Raw genomic sequence first — 21137 nt, forward strand, 5'->3', positions numbered from 1 at the left:
TCTTCAGTCCTCTAGGGGAAAAGAGGTTAGGGAAATGCAGGAAGCAGCAGCTAGAGAAATTAGGACGGCCTGCTTCTCAGGGAAAGAACTAATAGCAGCTGATACGTGGAGCTCACATGCCCGAGTCACCATGGCACTACTAAGCCACATACACACATACAAGCACAATCTTTTAATCCCTATTTTAAAATTGAGTGTTCAGGGGCACCTGGGTGGCTCAGTCAGTTAAGCACCTGTCTTCGGCTCAGGTCATGATCCGAGGGTGCTAGGATCAAGCCCGGTGTTGGGCTCCCTGCTCAGCAGGGAGCCTACTTCTCCCTCCCCCTCCGCCTGCCCCTCTGCCTACTTGTGCGCTCTCTCTCTTTTTTTTCTCTCTTTCTGTCAAATAAAATAAATAAAATCTTTTAAAAAATAATTTAAAAATTAAACATTCAGGAGGAAAAAATTTGAGGAAATGACATTTGAGTAGTTTAGCCAAGGTCATATAATAATAAGTGATAAGGCCAGATTTCAAGCTCAGGCCATCTGGACTAGAGTCTGTACCCTAAGCCTTGGGTTAAATGAGCAGGTCTTGGCTGTTAGCGAAACTGAAAGGAAGAGCTTTGATGCATAACGAGCACCTACTACGTGCTAGGCAGTGCGCTAAGTGATTTTTTCACGTTATTTCATTTAATCCCCATGGCAACCACCTGAAGTTGGCATCGTTGTGTTGAACTTGGTTTTTATAGATGACAAAACATCTCTGACTTGCCCAAGGCCACTCAGCTTCTAACAGCAAGACCGACTCCAAATCCAATACGCAGGGTGATTGTCACAGAAGTGAGTGCCTTCAAACGCCTGACGATTCCCCGTCTTGTATGCTCCATTCCGTAAATCAAGCCCCTCCCTCTAGGTCTAGCTGTTGGAGATGAGAGGTACCTCCAGCCATTGTCTGTTTTGTTTACTACTTAGTTAGACCTTACGTGATTTCTTATTCTTATGGGATGCTTTTTGGATTTTTCTCCACGTAGGGTGGTGTTGTCTCCCCAGATAGATGGTTAGCACCTTGAGTTCAGGGTCACTGATTTACATTGCCTTCTGTGACTCTTCCCCACATGGCACCAGGCATAATGCCAAGGGGAGAGAAGGTGCTTGGGAAACAGCTTCTAAGTAAAGAGATAACTCAGAATTGTGCAGCTCAGACCTAACTCAAGTATCTACAGCTGACAGGTTGGGTATAGCAGCAATTAGGTCCATTCCGAGAGCTTACCACCACAAGAAAGCAGAAGTGAGGAGGAATGACCTAGAGAAGACCTCATATTTGGGCTCTGAAGATCCGAGATGGAAGCCACTGGGATATGGGACTTCCCACCGTCAAACCTACATTCAGTACTGATTGAGCACCAAATGGTCATACTAAAAAGAAAGGGAGGAGACAAAGTGCTTGTATCACCAAGCTTATAAGCTATCGAATATACCTTGATCTTGACCTACAGCCTTGGTGCTGGGTTTCCTCCTCATCTTTGGGGGGGGTGCAAGGTAGCTGAAGAGCAGAGGTGCCCTAGGCTGTAAACAAAGAAGATGCTAGGTTTAGGGGAGGGGTCTGAGTTCTATAGGGAATTTTTTTTTTTTACAAAGGGCTTTCTTTCTTTCTTTCTTTCTTTCTTTCTTTCTTTCTTTTTCTTTTTTTAGCTGAACCTCCTATCTGTTTCTGCTTGAGTCATCCACTCAGGAGGCTCTCCTCCTTTTCAGGGTTGGGGTTCCTCTTGAAATTGTCCTCCTGGTGACATCTGCAAAGGGGTCAGTCTAGGTCTATATGAACACAGATGTGAAGCCTCCTCTGCCTCGCTTTTCACTAAGAGCCCGTGGCGCTGCTGGCTTCACTACTCAAAGGTCTCTCTGCTGACACTGCTGAGGGCCAATGACCACAGGCTCACAGAACTTCCCCATGACTCTGTTGCAAAAGAGGAAAAACGAGGGGGCATCTTTCGAACCACCAGGCCAGCCAAAGCAGCGGAGCACAGACCTATCTCCCAGTTTTCCGCCCTAGAAGTGGGCAACGTGCTTAGCTCTATTCAAAGGCTTTGGGACTTTGCACCAACTCTGCCCCAGAAGCCCGTACATAGTAGCCAACGGATCAGTCCTGCTGTCCTGGGTACAGATGGTGGAAACAGCCCAAACACATGCAGTGTCCCATGCTGTTATCCCTAAAAGGAGTTCATGTGACAAGAAATGTTTCTATCCCTCCCACATTTCTTCAAAGTCTGATTGGACTTTCTGAGTAACAGTCCTCCCCTTCTGATTTCAAGGGTGAAGTTCGGACCCAGGTGATTACTCACGGGGCAGGCCCTGGAAGAATTATTGTTTTGTGGGTTGCCATGGAAAGACCCAGTTCCTCTTCCTGCAGGGTGTGCCACCAGAAACAGACAGGGTGGTTCCAAAGCTGCTTTTTCCTAGCTTGTGAAGTCAACTGCACAAGTTAACTAACCCTGCCTCGTGATCCTGAGGTGAAATCTAGAAAGAGAAAGAAATCTCTGCCACCCATAGCTAACCCCGCCCCAAGGAAGCAGCACCATCAGATCTGGCTCTGTGATCTAGGGAGATACTCAGGGACCTACTTACACAAGAACATCTCCCAAAATCCTGCTCTGAAGATGCCTCCCCTCCTCCTTGACCTGATATTTCCACCATTAGTCACTCCATTACTCGCTGCCTTACAGTTTCATCTCTCTTCTCTTAAATGTGAACTTAGGGACCTTTTCTTTCTCATTCATTGCTTCATGCTTAGCACTCAGACTGCTGCTCAGAACAAAGTACATGCTCACTAAACATTTGTGCAATACAAAAATGACAGTTGTGCTGCACTGTCTCAAAAAAAAAAAAAAAAAAACCATAGCTCCTGAGAGCACTGAGTTCTAGAAGCACAGTGTGTGACCTCTAACCCGAGGCTGCTATCTCTCCTTCCTGAGATGGACCGGCCAAGAGGATGAGAGCCTTTATTCCCTGGCTCCCATTAGTCACATTACCTGCTATCAACCAGGGGGATGTGGGGCGGCTGGCTGGATGGAATGAAATCCAGAACAAGGATTCAAGAAGACAGAGAGGATGGCCAGGGGACTGTGTGGGTTATTTGCAAGGGACAGAGATGTGGCCCAAGGCGGGAGCACCCTTCAAAAGGCCATGGGTTTTGGGGTAGCAGCATGAGAATGCAGGACTAGCCATTCCTGGGGCAGATAATGGGGTAGCCTCTTTTCTGAGAAGGAAGGAACTCTGGAAAGAAAAAAGACAATGTCCTCACAAGGACAGCCCAAGCCCCACCAGTCCCTGTCTGTTAGCACTTATCACTGCCACTAACTGTAAAGGGCCTGGGTGGAAATAGGGTAAGGCCAACATCACCACGCCCTCAAAAGAAAGCTCCTCACTCTGGGCCCCGTGTCCTCCGTGAAGACCAAATTGGCTCTGTGCTGTGCCACCATGGATACCCACCTTCACTGAAGAAAGGAGCCGTCCTGGGCACATATAGATTGAAAAGCTGCTTTGTGCTTGGCAAAAGCCCCTTCTGGCCATCAAAAAGAATCAGAATGTTCTGCAGGATTCCTGGAGCTGCAGAATGGGTCAGGCCAAGAGGCTCAAATTAGCAGGAAGACTCCAGAACCCGGAAACTCTGGGACAGGCTCCTACAGCCAGAATGACCAGAGAGCTTTCGGAAACGAAGAGCAGATTCTAAAGGGCAAGAATGCCAAGCTCTGCAGACAGAGGCTGCCGTCCTCGAGCCAAGTGCATTCCAACATCGCACTTCACAAAGGCAACAGGACGTGCGCTTTACGCATGTCCAACGTTTTATTCCTTGAGTGTCACTGAGCAAATCCAGAGTCATTTTTTCCTTAAAGGCACTTAAGAGCCTAGGTTTGCAGAGCATATAACCTGAGCAGCAAGGCAACCCAGTGAGGTCAAGGTCAACAGCAGGATGCCCAAAGTCCAGGTGAAATGACACTGCTCTGGGAGGCACATGCTGTGTTCCCCATTCCCTAACTGAATCTAAGCAACTTGCTGAGTTCAGAGCAGTGAAGTAAATATTGGGACTTCTGATGGTCCCGTTTCCGGCCCCGCTGTCTTCCCACAGAACCTCGCTGAGCCGCGACAAGGCACCAACCAGCCACATGTGCCTGGAAGACGTGGTCTGAGACTCCAGATGACCCAGGGCCTGATGGACTCCTTTGCAGGGCGTTTGTGGTAGAACTGAGGAACGTGTTTGGGTCATCATAAAATGGCAAACACATTTACCCAGCACCTCTTATCAAAGTTCTTTCTGGACAGGGAATCAGAAAGCAGTCCGATGGGAGGAGAGAACATCAACGTTTCCTTCGGTCCCTCGAAACAAACCTCTGGCCAGTGATCTGGGCTCTGGGAACACGACTTCATCTTCCCCCCACAACAGCCTGAGAAGCAAACACTGGCAAGGACAGTTTTGCTCCACCAACAGGGAGGGCTGTTGAGATGCCTGCCTCAAGGCCACATGGCAGGCCAGGGGCTGAGACTATCCCTTGGGACAGGGACAGTGATACTCCAGTGACACTCAGGACATAGGGGTGGGGAGGGTTTCCAGGAAGCTGCTCCAGAAACCGGAGAGCCTTGATCTTTCCCGGTCCTGCCCCCCTCAGGCAGCCCGGAAGGGAGGCTTTATCACCACCTGCTGCCTTTCCTGACCACTTGCTTCCAAGGCTTCAGGAACTGAGGCTCTAGGTGGAGGGGATTTTCTCCTGGGGCCTAGTTACAGAGAAAAGGTGGAAAAGATTAGTCAGAGAGTTGAGTCAAGCCACATTCTTCCCTCACCCCCACTCCTCTCCTCCTGAGGCTATAGCTGACAGGGTATGAGACGATAATCACAGAAAATGCTCTGGAAATCTTCCCTCAGTGATGAGAAGATAAGGTCCCACGGCTAAAGCGTAAAAAAGCCAGAGCACCAGACATTCCCCTTCCCATCCAGAGAGTCTCAGTCGCTGCTATGTGCCAGGCGTGGCCTCTTCTGGTCGGTGTGTTACAAGCAAGCGGTGGGGGGGCGGGGAGTGACCTCTCTGCAGGAGGGTGATGACTGCTGGCCCCAACCAGCTCACCGCTGAGAGGCTGAGAGAGTGGACATGGGGTGTGGGCTGCTTCAGCCCCGTATGGACCTGGGGAGGGGCATCTGCCAGCCTAAACTTCAGGGATGGCAGCAGAGATGAAGGAAAGTGACTGAAATCGAAAGACGCTGCAGAGTGTGGTACGGAGGGAGCAGGCGGGTGTGGGATCAGGAACCATTTACGGAGGGCTTCTTTGATTCCGAGAGACTTCACACGCTCCCTCACCTAATTCTGGTAACAGCCCTGGGAGGCAGACTTTCCTGCTACAGATCACAAGGCTGATGCCCGAGGAGGGCTGGTGTCCTGCTGGTTGTCCCAAACACAGCGGCAAGCAGCGCTGGGTCCGGGCTCCACGGCTCTTTCATCCCAGGAGTTCTCGAACTTCAGAGAGTGTCAGAATCCCTAACAGAGGATCAAAAACACAGATTCCCAAGCCCCACCCCGAGACACTGATTCCCTGGGTCTGCTTGGTGCCTAGGAATCTGCATTTTAACACCCCCCAGCCCCGCAGGTGCTTCTGGTGCTGGAGGCGCAGGGCCCTCCCTTCGCAGTGGCTCTCGGCTGCCCTCAGTGCAAGAAGTCAAGAGACTGTTCTCCAGGGCTATCTTCCCTGTGCGTCCTAGACAGGGGTGGGGGGAGAGAGAGGGATCTGTATGCCCGCCGAGCTCCTCGGGAGAGAGGAAACGGTCCTCCGAGCGAGCTCACTGAGTGGTTCCACAGACATTCTAGTTCCACTGAACTAGAAGCCCAGGGCAAAGGTCTGAGGAGGCACAGATCGCTTCACAGGGCAGCCACCACCCCCGAACAAACAGCCCATTGGAATGGGCCTCGCCCACTTCTCGGAATAGACGGACACCACAGTTGGCCTTGTGTACAGAGAGCGGTCTCCAGAGCCATCAGAGGAGACCCAGCCTTGCCAACACAGTAATTTGGGGCAGAAAGCACGCATTTCCAGGGGAGAGGAGAAGGGGAAAAAGGAGGGGGAAAAAAAACCCAACTCCTAAATTGGCTCCATCATTGTGTCCTCTCACCCCCCACACAACCTCCTCGGGAGCCAGCAGAGCTGGCCAATCAAAAGCGGTCTCCTGGAAACGAAAGGGACTTGTGTTCACCTCCGCTCTAGAGAAGGAATCAGGCTCCAAAGCAAACACTGCTCCATTATGAGGTTCTGAGACACACAGATTGCAAGAAGATGGCAGGCAAGGAGAGCCCAGTGCACCTCCCATCTCCCCAGCAGCACCCCGATGGCACTTCTATCATCTGCCCGCATGCCCGAGCAAGGCCTCGTCTTGAACCGCGTGGTGCTGAGAAGCTGAGCTCATGTTTTTGCACAGCATAAAAAAGGAAAGATGCCTGCAACGAGGTCAGAAAGCAGAAGAATCAAGGTGGACAGCTTGAGCCTGCAGGAAGGCTTCCCCCCCTCGGAAACACTCAGTAAAGAAAAAAGTCCTTCAGAACCAAGAGAAGAAAGATGCTCCATTGGGTTCACTTCAGGAATGGTACTGGGTAGAAGTCGGGAGACAAGAGAACAAAGAAAGAAGAGGAGACACCGGCTGTCACATGAACCACACAGTTTTTTATCACGCTTGATGGGGTTCCAGTCCTTATCCTGCAATCCACTCAGGGCTGTTTGATGTTAGGGATGGGGGGGTGTAGTCTAAGTCAAGGAAAGGATATCCTGTTAACAGCATTGCTGGAAGAAGCTCAAGAACCAGGCAGTAGAAACCAGCTGTGTCCACCTAACCTTAGGATTGTGAGATGAAGGACTGATGATAACACAGCATCTGTGTTATCCCAGAGACTTGAAAGTCTTCATCACAGAAAACAGGTGTCATCACCACGCACTGGGAAAGAAACACCACCTCTGCATATAGCTGTCCAGTTGAGCGGCTTTCAAGTGGGACAAGTCCCCATTGTGATACTGCCTGGACACTTCCCAGAATGGCCCACCCTCCCTAATCACCCAACCCCTGGTCACTCCACTCATGAAAAATCAGCTCATAAAAATCACCTCCTCAGGGGAGCTGTCCTGGTTGCTCCCCATTATGCTCATACTGGGATAATGTCCTCCCATGTGCTGTGACCTGTAAGATCCCATGAACATACATGGTGGTATCATGAGCCTTTCAGTGTTGGCCTCTCCTTCTAGATCAGGAGCCCCCTGTGCAAAGGAGCAATTGTGTTTATTGATGGTAGTACTGATAACATCTGTTCTTCCTTTAGCACCTTTTTATCAGACAAATTCTGCCAGCTGAGAGCCCTCCATTATGTCTCACTTAATCCTCTCCTTTACCTTCTGCAATAGCCACTATTTTCTCCCGCTTACAAAAGAAGAAATCAAAACGTAGAAAACCTAATGGACTTGTCTGAAGGAACACAGCAGAGCTAACGATGGTGTTCTCAACCACCCTGGGTCTGGCATGGTTCAAGGCACACAGTAAGGACTGCATAGCTCTTTCCATTGAAGGAACAAGACTGAATCACATCAGAAAGACAAATCCAGGTATGACAGTTCCTTCCTCCAATGACCTGAGCTCTCAACTAGGTAGTCACCTTAATTCCTGTGTATTAATCTGTCTGTCCATCTGTCAGCACCTTTTACACCCAGAGCCCTGCTCTGAGATATGGGAGAGGTTTATTAGTCAAATTTCCAGCCCTCTGATAAGTTTCCCGTGTAGCTGAAAAAGGGGGGGGGGGGGGGGGGGGGGGGGGGAAGGACAGGAGAAAAGATAAGGAAGAGGGGGAAACACAAACCACCAGGAAACAAAGTATCCCAGTGTCCCAGTGAACTCAGCAAGCACACAGAGGGCCCAGAATGCTCTCCTCCAAGCACAGACACTAATGAGTTGAAGACAGGAGGTGAGCAGGCACCCAGCCAGAAGGAAACACCTCACAAGCAATGGATTTTTTTTTTTTTTTTGTAAAATACACATAGCATGAAACTTACCATTTTAACCATTTTTAACTGTATGGTTTAGTGGCACGAAGTATATTGCTATGCAACCGTCACTTCTACCCATCTCCAGAACATTCTTCATCTTCCCAAACTGAAACTCTATACTCATCAAACAGTAACTCCCCGTTATTTCCTCCCCTAGTCCCTGGCAACTGCCATCCTACTTTCTGTCTCTATGAATTTGAGTACTCTTTGTACCTGTGATATCATCAGAACATATTTGATCTTTGTCCCCGGTTCCTGGGTCAGAGTTCTGAAAGCTGTTGGCATCTCGTGAGTGTAGGAGTGTCTTTTGTTACTCATAAGAATCCCTTTTCCATCACACCTGATTTTATGCTGCTGAAGTGACTCAGAGCACGGCCTGTCAATGGCCTTAGGATGGGCTAATCTCCAGAAAATTACGTGATTCAAGTTTGGGAACTTTCAGCCTCATCCCCCCCTGACCTCTGAAGAGGGAAGGGGAGCTAGAAATTGAGCTCTATAAAAACACATGAGCAAGGAAATTCGGTGAGCTTTCTGGTCAAAACACATGACATCAGGGTGGGGAGGCAGGGTGGCAGGCCCAGAGAGACCCCCACATCTCTTCCACTTGGCCGTTCCTGAGTTGTATCCTTTATAATAATGAGTAAAGTTACCTTACTAGTAAACAAAATGTTTACCTGCGTTCTGTGAGCCATTCTAGCCAATCATAGAACCTGAGTAGGGGTCATGGGAACCCTCAATATATAACCAGTGAGTGAGAAGTTTGGCTGGCCCCCAAGACTTGGAGTTGGCATCTTAAGTGGGGGCAGTCTTGTGGAACCGAGCCCTGAACTTGTGGGGTTGGCTGGTCGGCATTAACTCCAAGTAGTCAGTGTCAGAATTAAACTGGATTGTAGGACACTCAGTTGGTGGCAGAGAATTGGAGAATTGGTTGGTGTCAGGAAAAAATACACATCAATACCTCATATAAGTGGGATCACGTAGTATCTCTCCTTTGGCGGACTACCCTATTCCATCTACCATAATGTCTTCAAGGCTGATCCATGTGGAGCAGGGTCAGAATTTCTTTTCACGGATGAATAATATTTCATTTTATATGTATATCACATTTTGTTTACCCGTTTATCTGTAGAGGGACACTTAGGTTACTTTCACCTTTATGGCTATTGTGAACAATGTTGCTGTAAAAACAGGCATTCAAATATCAGGTTTAACTTCCTGCTTTCAGTTCTTTTGGATAAATAGCCAGGAGCAGAATTGCTGGATTATATGGTAATCATAGTTTTAGTTTTCTGAGGAACTGCCATACTGTCTTCTAGATGACTGCACCATTTTACATTCCCATCAGCAATGCACAAGGGTTCCAATTTCTCCACAAGCTTGTCTACACTTCTTTTTTCTTTCATAGCATTCTATTGAGTGCGAGGTGGTATCTCATTGTGTTTTTGACTTGCATTTCCCTAATGATGAGCATCTTTTCATGTGCATGCTGACCATTTGTATATCTTTTTTGGAGAAATGCCTGTTCAAGTCCTTTGCTCATTTTTAAATAAGTTTTGTTTTTTGGTTTTGGTTTTTGTTTTTTTATTTTGTTCAGCTGTAGGGATTCTTTATATATTCTGGATATCAACCCTTTATATATCCCTTAATATATAAAGGGATTCTTTATATATTCTGGATATATGATTTGAAAATGTTTTCTCCCATTCCACAAGTTGCCTTTTCACTCTAATGATCAGTGTCCTCTGATGCACAGAAGTGTTTTATTTTGATATAGTCCAATGAATCTCTTTTTTTTTTTTGCCCATGATTTTAGTATCACAACCAAGAAATCATTGCCATCATTACCAGATCCAACATCACGAAGCGTTTTCCCTGTGTTTTCTTCTTACAGAGTTACAGTTTTACCAACACCATTTGTTGAAATAGTGATAATCATGTGTCAATGTAGGTTCATCAATTGTAACAAATGTAGCACTGTGGTTTATAGTTTTCTCCACACCATTTGTTGAAAAGATTGGTTGTCATGATGTGTCAATGTAGGTTCAACAACTGTAACATTCTGGTGGGGGATGTTGACAACAGGGGAGGCTATGCGTGCTGAGGAGTGGCAGTAAGAAGGGTAGGGAGAAATCTCTGTGCCTTTGACTTAATTTTGCTGCAAACCTAAAACTGCTCTTAAAAATATTAAGGAAAATGTTTCCATTGGCCTTGGCACCCTTGTTGAAATCACTGGATCACATATGTGAGGGTTTACTTCTGGGCTCTCTATTCCATCGGTCTCTATGTTATGTCTTTTTGCCAATATCATACCACCATGATTGCTACAGCTTTGTTATTAGTTTTAGGGTCAAGAAGTGTGAGACCTCCAACTTTGTTGTTCTCCTCCAAAATTATTTTGGCTATTCAGCGTCCCTTAAATTTCCACATGATATTTTCTTTTTTCCATTTTTCTATTTCTGCAAATAACATCATTGGCATTTTGATGGGGATGACACTAAATCTGTAGATTGTTTTTGGTAATATTTCCATCTTAACAATATTAAGTCTTCCACAAACACAGGATGTCTTTTTCACGTATTTATGTATTTATGACTTCTTTCATTTCTTTCAGCGATGTTTCACAGTTCTCAGTGTATAAGTCTTTCACCTTTTTGGTTAAATTTATTCCTGGGTTTGTTTTGTTTTCTTAATTTCCTTTTTTGGATTGTTCATTGTTAGTGTACAAAAATACAATTAGGTTAAAGTGTTGCAAATTCAGTTTACAGAAAGGACCTGGTTATTGGGAGTACAACATGTGGGAGGAAAGGAGGGAGGAAAAGTTAAGTAAAAATGCCATGAAATCTCCCACCATTTTGAATGGGGGTTTTTCTTGGTTGGGTGTTTGCCTGGTTGCTGTTTATCTTTGACTAATCTCCAGAACTCCTATAAAGAAGTGATTTTAGCTGGGTTTTAGTTTACTTAACATTTCTGTGAGAGACGAGGGTCTGAAGCTTCCTGACCCACCATCTTGCTGACATCACTCTTCAAAGCCTAAGGCTTATTCCCCAAGCAGTGAGTCTATCTTCAAGGAGAGAATTAAGGAGCCAGGCTGGTCAGAGCAGAGCGACAAGGCTGGGAGAGAACAAGAGACAGACTGGATAGAAAGAAATGGTGAGGAGCCGGGGTCTGAGCATGCTAACTCGAAGACTCAGACTTGATTCCATGGAATTGCCAGGCACTTGCAACAATGCCACCAAAGGAACAAAGACAAGACAGAAGTCACGCCAGGCCAACCCAAGCCTCCTCCAGTGCCCTGAGCTGAAGGTTAAAGAAACAAAATGAAGAGGAGGGCGCATAAGTTTGGTTCCACCTCACACTCCACCAGGGTGTGCCCCCCACACCCGGGGTGGGAGTATATTTTTAAAACCTTAAATGAATCCAAATTATGAGCCCTACCCCAGCCCAGCCTCTTCCCTCAATCTGGAGGCTGAATGGCTGAGCTCCCCATTGCTTCCTCGAGCCCACCAGACCAGCATTCAGCAAACATGTAATAAATCTCTCATGACAACAATGTGGCTCCAAGCGAGAGGCTGCCTTCCCATAGCCTGCTGCTCTCTCCTCCTAGTGATTTCAAAAACCGACCACTAGTCTCACCTGGGAAGCCAGGTGAAGAGATAGGAGCCCCGGCCCCAGCCCTAGAGTGTCCAGGTAAGGAAGTCCACCTCAGGGCCCAGGCATCTGTATTTTTACCCAGCCCCTAGGGTGATCGCCATTTTTGGCTGGGAACACGGGTCTGGATTTCTCCCCAGAGCAGCTCGCCTCGGAGCTCATTCTGCTCGCCTGCGTCTTTGGCAAGGGCGTCCCGACAGACAAAGGAGACTGGGCATTCCCTTCCACTATATGTTCCCCAGAAGCCTCAAACTCAAGTTTTATCTGATCCACAGTTTCAAAAGATGGAATATAACTAAACACACACACCTATGAATTAGTTATCAGCACTTAATAGATTTCATAAGCCAGACCCAGAGAGACAAACGGTGTATGATTCCACTTACGTGACGTACCTAGCCAAGGCAAATTCACAGAAACAGAGTAGAACAGAGGTCACTAGGGGCTGGAGGGAGGGGGACAGGAGGAGTTATTATTTGATGGGCACGCAGTGGTGGAGGGTATATGAAGACGTTTTGGGAATAGATAGTGGTAGTGCTTCCATAACATTGTAAAACTAGTTAATGCCATTGAATCGTACACTTATGAATGGTTAAAATGATAAACATTATGTCTCTTTTACCATAATCATCATCATCATCATAATAAAAACAGACTTTATCTAAAAATCTGGGATCTCTGGTTTCTCCCTAAAGAAAAAAAAAAGAGATCTGGCAACACTGGGCCATGCTTTGTATACCAACAGTTGGCGGGAGCTGATGCAGCTGCTGTCTTTAGATGGGAAATGGACTCTCAAGTTTGCCATGACCCCATCACACCCCACTGTCATTTTGACTGTCGTTTATAAGACCTGGCTGGCCCCCAGGAGGGTGTGGTCCCAGCCACCACCACCCCCCACCCGCCACTGCATGTCAGTCACCTCTAGCCTCCTTCTGCCCTCCCAGCCCTGGACTATTCCTGTCTTCTAGTGCATAAGGGGAGGCCAGGAGTGGTCAGCCACGTGGGCAGGCACTCTGTGTGCTTTAAGTAACAAGAACAATGACCAGAAGAGAACATGAGTTTGCCTTCACCTCCCCCAACTTCAATGAGACCTTGAAAGGCCTCTGACATTAGAAAATCCAGAACGGTAAGCTTAGACTTTAACACATCTCCATGGCAAATGACCGTGATCTGGGAACAAGAGTGGGCTGACCACCCACCTCATGACCCTGACCCCTTAGTCAGTCTCAAACACCCAGCCTCTCTGGTATTACCACTCAATCAGCCAGCCAGCAAACTCCACGTCCTCAAGGCTAGACTTTGATTCCTAGGGTCCATCTTTATCTGCCAGAACCTATTTCCAAACACTTAGATATGATGTGGGTCAGGACACGCTCCTCCAAATTATGGCACCCAGATTAGTTTAAGCTGAGGGAGTTTCGGAAAACAGAGTAGGAAAGCCACTCTGACTTCCTCCTCCTCCTCACCCTTCTTCCCTGAAACAGGTCTTAAACTCTCCTATAAGAGCTACCCCTCCCACAGCTGGAGCAAAGGAGCACCCCTACCTCTGAAGACAGAAGGATACCAAGGAGAAGCATAACAAGTAGGCCTTGCCCAGCTTCCTCCGGTTCACTACACTAACATTACACTCCTAACCTACATATTCCTCTATGATGATGCACTTTTCATCAAACTTGGCCTGAAACCGCACAGGTCTGAGTGTTTCTTCATTTCCTTAGGAAGGCTCCCACATCATGTAATACTTATACTAAATAAACTTGGATGATTTTCTCCTGATAACCTGTCTCCATCAGTTTAATTTTTAGACCAAACCAGGGCCCCTAAGAGAGTCAAGGATATTCCCCCCCCAACCCCTAAATGGCATCATTGTTTTAGATCTGCACTGTCCAACCTGGTTATTGAACCCATTCCTGGGAAATGTGGCGAGGCTCTAAGTGTCAAATACACGCCGATTTTCGAAGACTCAGTATGAAAAAAGAATGGAAAATAGCTTATTAGTGATTTTGTTATATTGATTATATGTTGAAAGACTATTTTGGATATACCGAATTAAATAAAATATCCTAGTAAAACCAGTTTCACCTGCTCTTTCTATTTAAAAAAATCAACATTTCACCTATTTTTAATGTAGTTAGTAGGAAAATTTAGTTGTACACGTGGCTTGCCGTATGTTTCTATTGGGCGGTACTATTTCCAAAAGCCCAAACGGCGTGGCCGCTACATGCCCGATTCTGGAATGTGACTGCACCAGACTGCTAAGTCCATCCTTATCCACGGGGTCTGTATTCCCAGACCCCCCATAGGGTGCCTCAAACTGCAGATAGTACTGAACCCTGTCTGCATGACGTGTTTCTCTATACCTACCTCTAACCATGGTAAAGTTCAGTTGTCAGTGAGGCAACGTAAGAGATTAGCAATAACTAGCAATAAACTAGAACCGCTGTAACAATACATTGTAATGAAAACACATGAATGTCGCCTCTCTCTCTGTCTTATTGTACTCTGCTCACCCTTCTTACAATGATGTGCCAGGCTAACACGCCTGTGTGATGAGACGAAGCGAGGGGAATGATGTGGCATTGTGACATCGTGTAAGATGACCCTCCTGTAGGTCAGGAGGAGGACCATCTGTTTCCAGGTTGACCGCAGGGGACTAAAACCATGGAAAGTGAAACCAGGAAAGGGGGGACTCTGATATTTTTCGCAACCCGAAAAGCAAACATTCTCTCCTATTCTCTTTCTGGTAGGCACTGGGCTCTCAGCTGCCCAAGGGTCCTTGAGGAAGTCCCTCTGCCATCTCGGTGCTGTAAATTCCTTCTTGGGGCTGGCACTGACTCGGCCCCTTCGAGATCCCACCTCTCTAACGTCCAGTGCCACCAAGCTACCACCAGACTCTAAGAAGGGGCTTTCTTCCAATCCTTCTGCTATAACATCATTCACGTCCCTGGAACCCCCACGTGGGTCATTTCCCCGGAAGCAATGGAACAAGTGTTGCCAGATGCCAGGTGTCACCACCTGTGCAAATGGCCAGAGCCAAAGGGAAGAGGCTCTGTTGCAATTCTAGCATTCCTTCCGTCTCTCAGCCCCGCTGAGGACTCGCTGGTTTCTTCTTGCCAGAGAGCCCCACCTGCTTGTGACTCCTGCTAGGCTCCTAGAGGCAGAATCTGCCCTTCAGCAGTTTAGAACAGGGTAGGTGGGGAGGTGATACTAACGCCTAGCCCTTCAAAACAGAAGACAGGTGGAGAGGCTCTCTGATTCTGGAGAAAACTGCTAGAAACTTTATCACCTCCACCAACCAGACACAAGGGGCGAAATTGCACCCTCACAATCCTGACCTCCCCCTTCGTAAAAATATAGGCTTTAGGGGCACCTGGGTGGCTCAGTCAATTAAGGGTCCGACTCTTGATCTCAGCTCAGGTCTTGATCTCAGGGTCATGAGTTCAAGCCCTGCCTTGGGCTCCACTTTAAAAAAAAAATTAATGAATGAAAAAAATAAAAAATTAATTTAAAAATTTAATTTAAAAACTAAAAAACATATGCTTTATCCACATGACAACTCAGCACTGGCGTACCGACACGGGATTTTGGAGGTGGAGTCGCGATCAAATCTCCCTTCTACCACTTAGTAGCTGTAGGACCCCAGATAAGTTTCCTCCAATTATCTGGGTCTCAATTTTCTCACCCGTAACAACAGGGACAAATTCCACCTACCTCACAGAGTTGAAAAAATAAATAACAGACGAGAAATGCCTTGCACATAATAGGTGTTTGATAGACATTGGCTTCCTTCCCCTTCAATTTCCTCTAAGCAGTTAGGCAAAGAAGATATTAAAATTCTCCTGGAGAACTGAAAATAAATCCTTTATATGCTGATCTCGCTTTTGTTTACTTGATTGTTTATCAGAATCCTAGTGCCTGGAACAATTTTAAAATCCTGTATGGGAACTCTGCAAAGGCAGGGATTATCTTTGTGGGCCTAGCCCAGTGCCTGGCAAACCCGGAGGCACTAGGTGAATGCTTGTTGAATGAATGAATGAATGAATGATGAATTTGATGCCAGCAGGGCTGGTGCACGTGTGGAGTGGTTGGAGGCACTAGAAGAGGGAGGCTCAGAATTACCAGGGTACAGAGTTTAGCAGATCGGTGTGAGGTTCACAGGCCCAGAAGAATTAGAGTGCGGAATACCATCCGAAGTCTGTTTAGACAACTCTGGGGAGTCTTTTTTTCTAAGCGACAAAGCTCTCACTACCTACCACTCTAGTACTCCATTCAGCCCTGCTTTCCTCAGAAAGAAAGGTTAAATAAAACACATGCAGGGCGCCTGGGTGGCTCAGTGGGTTAAGCCTCTGCCTTCAGCTCAGGTCATGGTCTCACAGTTCTGGGATCGAGTCCCGCATCAGGCTCCCTGCTCAGCAGGGAGCCTGCTTCCTCCTCTCTCTCTCTCTCTGCTTCCCTCTCTGCCTACTTGTGATCTCTCTCTGTCAAATAAATAAAATCTTAAAAAAAAAAAAAAAAAACCACATGCCAAGCACCAAACACAGATCGTCATCCCTAGGGGAGGAAGCACAAACAACTCAGTTTTTCATACATTTTTTTAGGGTTAAGCCGAAAAGATCAAATTGAGTAGATGGCTCTGTGCTACAAATATAGTCTGTCAGAGTGTTTTTTAAATGTAAAATTCGGGGCACCTGGGTGGCTCAGTGGGTTAAGGCCTCTGCCTTCGGCTCAGGTCATGATCCCAGGGTCCTGGGATCGAGCCCCGCATCGGGCTCTCTGCTCAGTGGGGAGCCTGCTTCCTCCTCTCTCTCTGCCTGCCTCTCTGCCTACTTGTGATCTGTCAATAAATAAATAAAATATTAAAAAAAAAAAAAGTAAAATTCTTAGCATTTCCTGACCTTGGTGGGGATTGGGGGGTGGGGAATGAGTAAATAGTATTATTAAATTTTAAAGATTTATCTGGTGTCAAGTTCCCTCACAGGTGTGTGAGGAGGAGTCTGAAAATCTATTAGTTGATGCTTTATGATTTATAAAAAAAAAATTTTTGAATTCTCTGATCTCGCCTGGCCACCGGGGAGGGGCTTCTCCCACTTAGCCAACCTGCTCTCCCCAAACAATGGGTTTGAGACTGCAGTGACCTCATATGAATCCTGTTCTGCTGCTCAGACAGAGATTTAACCCTTGGGAGGCTGGGTTAGGTCCTGCCCTTCACCTCCCAGCTTTACTCTCCTATAAGGGAAAAAATCCTATAAGAACTAAGGGTTACTGGTCATCTGTTAAATAAAATAAAATGGAAACAATGGCAGGTGCTTGGGAAGAAGTGGGACCCGGAGGCAGAACCCTATAAATACTTGCTTCAAATATTTAGAGAAGGCAGTCATAATATGCCCAGCATTTTGGATCATAACCTCACTGAGATGCAAAGAATTTGAGATCTTCCTTCCAAAAAGAAGGAAAGAAAAGGGATTGAGATAGGAGCTCTCCACGCCTTTCCAAAAAGGTTTCTAGGCCTTAGAAATTCAGGGTGAGACTTCTATTCCCTCCTGCTAGGCTTGGCTCTAACCCCCAGGAAAGCAGTGTGTCCCAGAGCACCGTTTCCACTGTCCTGGCTTCAGGTGTGTATAAAAGACGGTCAGCACAGGGCCAAGCACCACCAAGCCAGCACTCTGTGACTGTACGTTAGTACAGGAGATTCTGTGCTCTAGGAAAGCCAGTGGGTCCGGCTAAAAATACCCATCAAATTCTGACAACCCCAGAATAACCTGATGCCCACGGGCTGCTCCCTGAGGAAGAATAGCTTTCCTGAAATCCCAGGTTTAAGCCGCGGACTGCGGGGTCAGGAGGATCATAAACCCAAGGACGTTCCAGAAGCATGCTTCCTGCTGGGGGAGGAGGAACTGTCAGTCAAAGACTAGGTCTCCTCCTTCTGTTCCCCTGCCCTTCTCTTACACAGCGATCCAGTCACAATCCCTCCCTCCCACCCAGCCACAAAGTCACCCAGAGTCACAAACACTGCTGAAGTCAGAAAACTACAGGCTTCCCACACTCAGGTGCAACCTAACACAGAGGGCCTCACCATGACAATGATGCCCATTCCTCCAAACGGCCCACCCACAGCTCGACCCACCTGATTGCCAAAGACAGCTACAGAGCAGGCCGTTGACACCTCGTTAGCCCCGAACCAGACCGAAGCAATGCGGGAGGGCATGCCCAGGATGAAGACCTGGGCCACCGAGCAGACAACCTGGCCCAGGACGGTGACCGGGAAGAGAAGTGGCTTCAGGCTCCCCAACTTCACCCAGGCCCCCAGGCAGTTGAGAGCAGAGCCGGTGAGGGCGATGGTGCGCAGGCCGAATTTCTCCAGCAGCCAGGCCACGGGCAGGAGCAGAGGGATGTAGGTGAGCATGTAACACATGGACAGCCAGTCGATGGCAAAGGCGCTGACCCCGTAGAACTTCATGAAGATGTTATTGATGGAGCTATACTGGATCCACTGGAAGGCGTTGCACATGGAGTAGCCGCTGAACAGCAGGACCACCACCCAGCGGCGTTTGCTCACCTTGATCACACTAAGGTCCTCAGGGCCTGAGCTACTGGGGTGGGCCAAGCCACCCGCTTGGGCCAAGGTACTGGGGTGGGCCGAACTGCTTGGGTGCGCCGCGACGCAGGGGTGGGCCGAACTGCTGGGGTGGGTCGAGACGCTGGGGTGGATGGAGACGCTGGGGGGGGGCAGACACGCTCTGCTCTGCGGAAACGCTGGCGTGGCCCGAGGCACTGGCGTCTGCCCAGAGGGCAGGCTCCTGCGCAGAGCTGCCATCCTGCTCGTGTTGGTTGGGATCTTCATTCACCATGACCACAGCCTCTCCTGGAGCCCGAGACAGGTGCTGAGGACTCCGGCAGTCTCAAGGGACAGTGGCCTCGGCTGCTCCCTTAGAGCTGGCAGGGCACTTGCCCCGGCCCAACCCCAGAATAAACGGATACCCGAGGCTGGGTAAAAACCGCGAGCCGGGCTCCCTTCACTCACCCCCAAGCTTTTGCTCCCACTTTTCCTTGGTGTCTCTTGCCACCTACCGCTGTCCCCCCAGGCGGCCGCAGACACCTCAGCCCAGTCCTGGCTCCGGGGGCCTGCAGTCCACCCCAGGGGTTCAGGCCAGATTCAGTCCCTCGGTCGTGGAGAAAAGTTCGCGCCTGGCACGGAGCCTCTAGGTGGGACACGTTTCCGCTCCGGGGTGGCTTTGGGGCCCCGCCCCCTCGGGCGCACGTGACCGCCCCACCCCCGTCCAGCCGGGCTTCCCCCACCCTCCTGCCCCCCCTTCCCTCCCGCCTTCTCCAGCCGGGCTGGTCAGGCTGCGCAGTTGTTTCGCCACAGCTTGCGGGGTGCATTCCTCCCCCACGCCCCGGGTGCCATGGAAACCGCCGGGTTAACCCCCACCCCCTTCACTGCCCCTCAGATTCATTGCCTCTCTCAGGGGACCCCCGCAGGAAAAAAACCCCGAAGTTCTGCCGAGGTAATCCCACAGATGGAGTCTCCTCGGCGCGGGTCCCCATCCCCTGCGCGTGGGCATCGATGCCCGGCTCCTCCAGAGTGCTCTGGGCAATCCAGGAGGGCTTCCCGACTTTTTACCAATTGGCTGAGCTCCCAGATCCTTGCCGAACTTTCGGTATAAAGAGATTTGCAGATTTCTCGGTCTGGTTGCGCCCCTCGGGTAAATGCGAATTGCAGGAAACTCGTATTGCTCGCTCGTTGCTTTGCCTGCCGAAGTGGTCTTTTCTTGGGGGACTCAGATTTGAACCCGTGAGGTACGCCTCTTCTTTCCTGTCGGTCCCTGGTCACCTAGGCAAACACCGGTGGGTGGAGGGTACCCGGGAGTTTGGAGAGTTTTTAGAGCTGGTGGCCTTGTTGCTGGGTATTTCTTTAAGTAGCCCTGGGCTGCCACCTGTTGATCCCAGCCCGTGACAGAGGGTAATCCTTCAAGTCATCGCCTCCAGAATGCCAGGCCTGCAGGGCAGAAATGTCTGTTTTCCAGTGTCCATTTCAGCCCGGGAGGGTGGGGGTGGGGGGGTGCGGGACCCAGATTCTCTCTGGGTTCAAACACCAGCTTAACTACTCCCAGGTGTGTGATGTAAATTAAGATACTCTACCTCCCTGCCTTGGTTTCTTCACCCATAAAATAGGGATGATGAAATTATAAGTACACACCTCACAGTGTTGTTTTGAGGCTTGAATGATACAAGACATGAAAGTGCTTTAAAAATTTCCTGGCGGATCGCAAGCGTTCCATGAGTGTTAGCTATCCTAAGAATCCAAAAGCTAATATTTGTTGTATCGTGCCAAACATGTTTGCTACATTATGTCATTAAAGCATCACAAGAACTCTATGATGTAGTTACCATGGCCAGCCTGCATTTAAGATCAGAAGACTAAGCCTCAAAAAGTGAAGTGACTTCTTACTTAAGATCCCAGCTGGCTTGAAGAACCATAGTTCTCAGTCAAGTCTGTATTCACTCCAGCTATAGCCTAGCTGCTCACATGCGGTCTGGGAACAGCAGTGTGGGCATGCCCCTGGGAGCCTGTTACAAAGGCAGAAGCCCAGCCCACCCTGAACCTCCCGAATTAGAGGTTACATTTTAGAAAACCTCCAGGTGATCTGTTTGCACATCAAAATTTGAGAGCCACTGGGTGCTACTGCTTTCCTTTGTTTTCTTTTCAAAATTTCAAGTGAATGTTGAATTTAAAGCCCTGGGCAACGGTTCTCAACTTGGGTTGAACATTAGAAGCACATGGGGAACTCACCATTCCCAGTGCTTCAGCCACACCCCAAATCTGGTTCATTAAGAGAGGACCCCTGGCATCTGCACATTTAAAGGTCCGCAGGTCGTTTGAGCACCTCTGGTGGGGCCAAAGCCACTGGTTCCTAGGAGGGGGAACACTGTTTGGAGGCACCCACTTTTTTGCAGAAATTATGGGGTCTTGGATTATTGTGGAATGTTTGGAGAGAAAACTCATACCCAGGAAGAATCTCTACACTAATTTAACAGTCCCCATTCTCAAAATTCCAGCAGTGTTTCCTATCATTCTTCAAGGAACACAGAACCTCTATTCTCTTGAAAGACCTTCTAAGACCTCTTACTGCATTTAATTCCTAGATCATCATAGACCTCTCTCCAACTCTTAACAATGTATTCAGAAGAAGAAGGAGGAGGAGGAGGAGAAAGAAAGAAAGAAAGAAAGAAAGAAAGAAAGAAAGAAATTCATTTATTAATTTTTTTAAAGTGATCTCTACACCCAGTGTGGGATTGAACTCAAGATCAAGATCAGATGCTCTACTGACTGAGCCAGGCAAGTGCCCTTTTACAATGTATTCTTACCTGTATCTTGCATATATGGAAACTGAGGCCCAGAGATTTGGAGCCTGTAGCTCAGAGCCCCACAGCTACTTAGCATCAAAACA

At 48.2% G+C, this 21137-nt stretch overlaps 1 protein-coding gene across 1 annotated transcript in view; it reads right to left on the reverse strand.

The window, feature by feature from the left end:
* LOC111148618 (feline leukemia virus subgroup C cellular receptor family member 2) overlaps positions 1 to 18685 on the reverse strand; it is a 49839-nt gene extending 31154 nt beyond the window's left edge. The window contains 2 exon segments of the mRNA XM_022505342.1: positions 17813 to 18412; positions 18414 to 18685. Of these exon segments, the coding sequence (XP_022361050.1) occupies positions 17813 to 18412; positions 18414 to 18536 (723 nt within the window). The 5' untranslated portion in view covers positions 18537 to 18685.
* Between the last annotated feature and the right edge of the window lie 2452 nt (positions 18686 to 21137).

This window comes from Enhydra lutris, unplaced genomic scaffold (genome assembly GCF_002288905.1).
Source record: "Enhydra lutris kenyoni isolate GAN:26980312 unplaced genomic scaffold, ASM228890v2 scaffoldscaffold20, whole genome shotgun sequence".
In the NCBI taxonomy this organism is placed as follows: Eukaryota; Metazoa; Chordata; class Mammalia; order Carnivora; family Mustelidae; genus Enhydra; species Enhydra lutris.